The sequence below is a fragment of the Lineus longissimus genome, chromosome 18 (genome assembly GCF_910592395.1).
Source record: "Lineus longissimus chromosome 18, tnLinLong1.2, whole genome shotgun sequence".
Taxonomy (NCBI): domain Eukaryota; kingdom Metazoa; phylum Nemertea; class Pilidiophora; order Heteronemertea; family Lineidae; genus Lineus; species Lineus longissimus.
The window spans coordinates 2,734,372-2,740,452 of record NC_088325.1 but is presented as its reverse complement, the minus strand read 5'-3'; the positions used below and the strand labels follow the sequence as shown (position 1 = coordinate 2,740,452).

Here is a 6,081-nt window from a genome sequence, read left to right as displayed (position 1 = left end):
GCCTAAATCAACCTTACTGAATCAAGTGATATGTGTCAGAGATCAATCTCTTGGTTAATGTTCGGAGATCCGAAGGAAGTCATTAATCGTTCGTGGTCAGGTGCTTTCTTGACATTTATAGAGATTTTCTGCTCCTTTCTGGAAAAATATTCGCTGGGTGCATATAAAATCTGGCATCAGCAGCTCTCCTCAGAATTGGACTTGCCCGTCTGTTTTGAGATCTGAATAACCGGGGTGATGACGTCAGTTTGGCCATTTTCCTTTTCGCACGCCCTCCTGCAATTATAAAACTTACTGACATGGTGTGAAGTGAGAAGGCAAACAACGGGAACTACACCGCCACAATGTTAATGGTATCTATTAATATGATTCAGCCGGCGCAATTGATGTGCACGGCAAAGTCGATTAACTCAGCTAATTTCCATGGATATAACCGAGATGTTCTAATATAATTAGGAGTTCCTTTACCGAAAGAGGCCATTGGATTAAGTCATTATTTTACAACGTTTTGAGTGGATTTGTTGACATGAAATTGGTACGGCCATGCATTTGATAATAATTTGTCGAACAGGTGGAGCCGATTGGTTTCCATGAAAACGTTGTTACTTTGAGGACTCATATTTCTTGTCTTAAAAACCTTTCTGACGATTTATGAAGGTTTTGTATCATTTGACAACTTATTATTTTAAAATGTGTACTAAGCTTTTTTTAAGTCATTTTTTTAAAGTTTGTAAATGTATAAGAATATACAACTCGTCGCAATGTCAACATTAAACTTGGACTACATGTATGTATTTTTTGTTTCCCTCACTACAAGAGAAAAAATACCGAAATTTTTGAAACTAGAAGCACACATCGATAATATTTGGATGCAAAATTTAAAGAATTCCATCTTTCATGACATTTCGGGTAACGCTCCGTACGTTTTTTGGGGGCGGGGGGTCACCAGATATCTTCCAAAAAAATAATTTTCTACAAGGCATTTTCTCCCCAAAATACAGCATTTAGTTTCAATCCGCACTCGATCGATGCAAGTGAGATATCGGAAACAACATCGTGAAAAAAACATTACGTTTCTGTTGATCAATAAAGCGATTCGTAGCCTCATTGCTTGAACCAGGGAGAGTGTTTTGAGAGTAGAGTGCCGCATTCCAAAGCACGGTGTACCTTCGACTCCAGCGACTGCTCGACCTTCGGTATTTGAGCACTTGCGGCAACGCCTTTGAGCAGCAGTGCTTTTCAACACATTCGCCCCTCAAGAAGGTGACACCTCAGGCAGTAGAGTAACACAATTCATAAAGCACGGTGAACTATAGTCACCGGTGACTGCTCGACCTTCAATTTATGAGCCGGTCGCCTGGTCCACTGGGCCATCGGGATCGGTACGTGAACTATTGCTTTGACGTTGACGGCACATAGGTGATTACAGGAAGTACAAATGATATATAGTGCCAACTTTCGTAACGCAGGGTGTGCTTTCGACTCCGAGCTGTCGATTGGCTGAAATAGACCACTTGTTGTAAAGCGGTTTCCTGCTTGAGGGAAAACCCGAATTAACAAATTCTAATGAAAGTATACAAGGTGTTGCCACGGTGTGTTTTATTGTAATTCTTGTACAAGTATAGCCGGCAATAATGCTTGTTATAAAATTGCATTATTTGTAAAATATCCGCACTATTTCGGCTTCACAGAAATAGTTCTGATGTTCTCTCATGTTGAAATATTGTTGTTTAAAAAAGCCAATCAGATCTTTGATTGAATTAGGTCAAGATGTTGGATGAATTAATGCAACGTTTATTAATACTGCCCAGTGGTCATGATCATGCCTTGTGTTTGATATAGTGGTCTCGTATTTTTTCGGCAATAACTGACAATGGTCCCAACCCAGAGCAGGTTTTACAAGAAGGTTACACATGATCGAGAAATAATTCAGCCGAGTTTTGTTGATAACAACATGCGGTCGAGGTGTCATTGCGCATTTGTTTGCTTTTTGATGCTAAGTTGCAAAACTATCAATACTCGAGAGCATACTGGCGGCCATCTTTGCCGACTGCACAGTGAGAAGACAACATGTTTGGAGAGGAAAGATGTAACGATTACTAGAGGATGGCTTATGTATCAACTAGAGGTAAGGTTTTATCACATGCAAAGACTCGATCATGTATAGCAATAATCCGTCTCAAAGTCAAACCTGATACAAATTGTGGTAGTAATTCATACCATTAGGCATTCCGTCCAGAAATTTCTGAGTCCCAGGTTAAAGACTCACTGTGCAGTGGTAACAAGAATGAAAAGCAGTGCAGCTCCCATTTACTTACACTCTAACAAATGCTGTTTCAGGAAAAAAGAACCCAAACGTACAGAGTTTCTGAACCAGTCGTTTTCAAACCCCCCGTATCAGTCGTTTTGAGTAAATATGAAGCCAGGCTGTTTATGTTTGACGACAATTCTAATTCGATACTATTTGTTCATCGACATGATATGGGACATGTTCATGCCTTAAGAAATATACTTGTCTACCAACCTGAACAAAGGAATGTTTACGCACTGGTTCATAATGTGTCTGTTTCCTGTCATTTTAGTACAATGTTCAGATATATTCGCAACGGAAAATTATGGCTGCTCCACCACTTACGGCGGGGAAATTGACACTCACCGGTTGTCTTTAACGTTTTTTGAGATATCAACTCGTCATTTTGACACAATAATCCTACCACGTCATCACCAATGCTCAACTAAACATTGTATTCTTGCCACGCCGCTCAGCTTGAAAAACATCTTTGTAATAGCTGGCGCTGTCAAGGGAAATCATCGTCATTTTCTCTCATTATTTAATATAACTTGGATAGGCGGGCAAAAGGCCCCTTTTGAACTGAATAATTGGCAAAGTTTAAAACGCTATTCCCAAGGACGTTATTTCGTAAATCGACAAGGTCATATCTTATTCTATAAAAGGATAAAGAAAGAAGTCCTTGCACTATATCGTGTCTTTCCTAAACCGACAATGTGGTGGGAAGTGTTGTCGGTCCCGGAAATATATATTTCACACATATCGAACTATCGAAAGGCATCAACGCTTTTACTTTTACATAAAAACAAAAACTTATTTTCCAGTGTGACATTTATCAGAGACATATGCTCCCCTCTGGCTCCTTTGAAAACTGTAACGATGATTAATAAGGTGACCACTGTTTCGGTCAGAAATTGGCATGATTGGATACCTCGGAAACAAAGTAAATATCTAAATGAACACAGAATAGTAATGCTACCTAATAGCGTTCTATTATCACCAGTACGGACAATTAAAGATATGGGTAAAGGACAGAGCAAGGAGACAATAAGATACGCTAGGCAGTTTACGCCAGTTGGTTAAACAAAATGCCTCGATAGGTTTGGCCATCAAAGAAATTAATAAAACCATTCGAGTAGGATTTCCGAGTCAGCAGATCACACAAAATCATCGAAGACCTATAGACAATATCAATTGCGTGGGCAAACAACAACATGAACTAAAACTGAGAATTCACAAGCTGTGAATTCATGACTCCAGGGAGACTGGTGTGGGCGAACTGGTATGAGTTGGTCTTTATAGTGGCAACTGAAATCTAAAGATGCCAACTGCGCCACGGGGAATTGGAGGTGGCACATGATAGATTGAGGAATTGGGGCGGTTGGTCATGTTGAAGTGGGCTGACTTCAAACTGAGATGAGTTATTGTCCTTTCCCAGACCGATGGAAAATCTGGGACGAACAAACAATGCAGCAGGAGTTGTGTATGGCCTCTAGTTTATTGATCACACTGAACTGAGTTGGATTGATAATGAGTTGGACCATCCAGTGTCGAGTCGGGCATCCGTACCTTCCACTTAGAGAGCTATTCCGGAACTCCCTTTTTAGTACACGTTGGCAATATTAAATCATCTAGCGACGGTCACAACATGTGGTCAATCCCTACTAATAACAAATGACACAATATCATATGGTTAGGCCTATGTTCCTACATACTTATATGGCCTTGTGAATATACGAATGTCCACGCTATACTTGGACTTTTGGCATGTTGATGAATTCACCTGACTTGACTTGACTGGACTTACAATACATTACAATACAATAAAAAACTTGTAAGGCGCTCAAATCCAGCAATTAAACTATTCGAGTGCGCCCCCTAGCGAGCAAAGTACTTCTGAAATAGGACCGTCTTTAGAGTGTTCCTGAAAGCAAGGAGTGACTGAGTGTCCCGTAGATTACAGCTTAGAGAGTTCCACAGTTGGGGAGCAAGAAAACTGAAGGCACGCCTACCAAATGATGTAGTCTTTGAACGCGGCACAGATAGGAGGTTCTTGTCAGATGATCGGAGTGACCTCGATGGGGTGTATAACTGCAAAAGATCCTGCAGGTAATCAGGGGCAATACCATTTACCGCCTTGTAGACTAGAGTTAGCACCTTGAACTCGATACGGGCACGGACGGGGAGCCAGTGAAGATCTTCTAGAACCGGGCTGATGTGATTCCTACGTGATGTACGGGTTATCAAACGAGCTGCATTGTTCTGGACCACTTGAAGTTTGTCGGCAAGTTCCTCGGATACCCCTAGTAGGAGACTATTGCAATAGTCCAGTCGTGATACCACCATGGCCTGAGTCAGTGTCCTGGTTGCTTTATTTGTGAGGAGGTGGCGAGCAAGTGCCACATTTCTGAGGTGGTAGTTGGCAGAACTGACAACAGCTCTAACATGGGAAGCCAGCGACAGTGATGAGTCAAACAGGACCCCGAGGTTCCGAACGGGACCATCCGCAACATGAACATTGATCCCAGCTATGGAGAGAGACTCGAGTCCAAGGGCGCGAAGGCGCTGTGGTGTTCCGCACAGAGCAATCTCAGTTTCCGATGGATTACCCTTGAGGAAGTTAGCGGTTAACCAATCCTGAATGGCTAGCAAACATACCTCAAGCTTTGCGCATTTGTCCAGAACAGCAGCTGCATTCCGAAACAGCTGAATGGCGGTATACAATTGGTTATCATCAGCATAACCATGCCGATCCATGTCATGAGCATTTATAAGATGCCCCAGTGGTACGATGTAAATCAAGAACAACAACAGACCTAGCACGGATCCTTGAGGTACACCGTATTTGAGGGAATGAGGATGGACCGTTTGTTCTGAACATTCACAAACTGGATTCTTCCAGTTAGATATCAACGGAACCATGCGAGCGCACTTTCGTCGATCCCAAGAACATCTCTCATTCTCTTTAGTAGCACCTCATGGTCCACCGTGTCGAAAGCCGCCGATAGAACTAAGAGGACAAGAATCCCGACACTGCCATTGTCCAACATACGTCTAATGTCATTTTGCACACGAAGTAATGGACTTGACCTATTATTATCATTATCATTGTAATTATAATGATTATTATTAAATAAGATACAGAGCAGAGCCCGGTTATAGTCACAATGGAAAGTCTATAAATATTCATCAAACTTTGTGATTTCAGTTTTCTTCTGTTCTGGATTATTCTTAGACTCTTTCACCAGTCTCCTCCATTCACTCAAAACAGAGACGAGTACTTGACGGCAATGAACTCGTTATAAACTCGATTTGGGGGCGTAAGATTCAAATTCAATAAAAGTATCCGAGGTGTTGCCACGGTGTGTTTTATTATAATTCTTCTACAGTAATAGCCGGCAAAAATGCTTGTTATCAAATTGAATTACATGTATTTGCAAAATATCGGCACTATTTCGGCTTCACAGAAATAGTTCTGATGCTTTCTCATGTTGAAATGTTGTTGTTTGAATGAGCCAATCAGATCTTTGATTGAATTAGGTCAAGATGTTGGATGAATTAACGCAACGTTGATTAATACTGCCTAGTGGTCATGATCATGCCTTGTCTTTGATATAGTGGTATCGATCATTTTCCACAATAACTGACAATGGTCCCAACCCAAAGCAGGTTTTACAAAAAGGTTACACATGATCGAGAAATAATTCAGCCAAGTTTTCCTGATAAAAACATGCGGTCGAGGTGTCATTGCGCATTTGTTTGCGTTTTTGTGCTAAGTTGCAAAACTATTA

The 6,081-nt window shown here is 41.2% G+C and overlaps 1 protein-coding gene across 1 annotated transcript; it reads right to left on the bottom strand.

Moving 5' to 3' along the window:
* Window positions 1-4,168: 4,168 nt before the first annotated feature.
* On the bottom strand, window positions 4,169-5,047 carry LOC135502611 (uncharacterized). Its single transcript, XM_064795560.1, has one exon. The coding sequence runs from the start codon at window positions 5,045-5,047 to the stop codon at window positions 4,169-4,171; it is 879 nt and encodes a 292-aa protein (XP_064651630.1).
* Window positions 5,048-6,081: the final 1,034 nt, after the last annotated feature.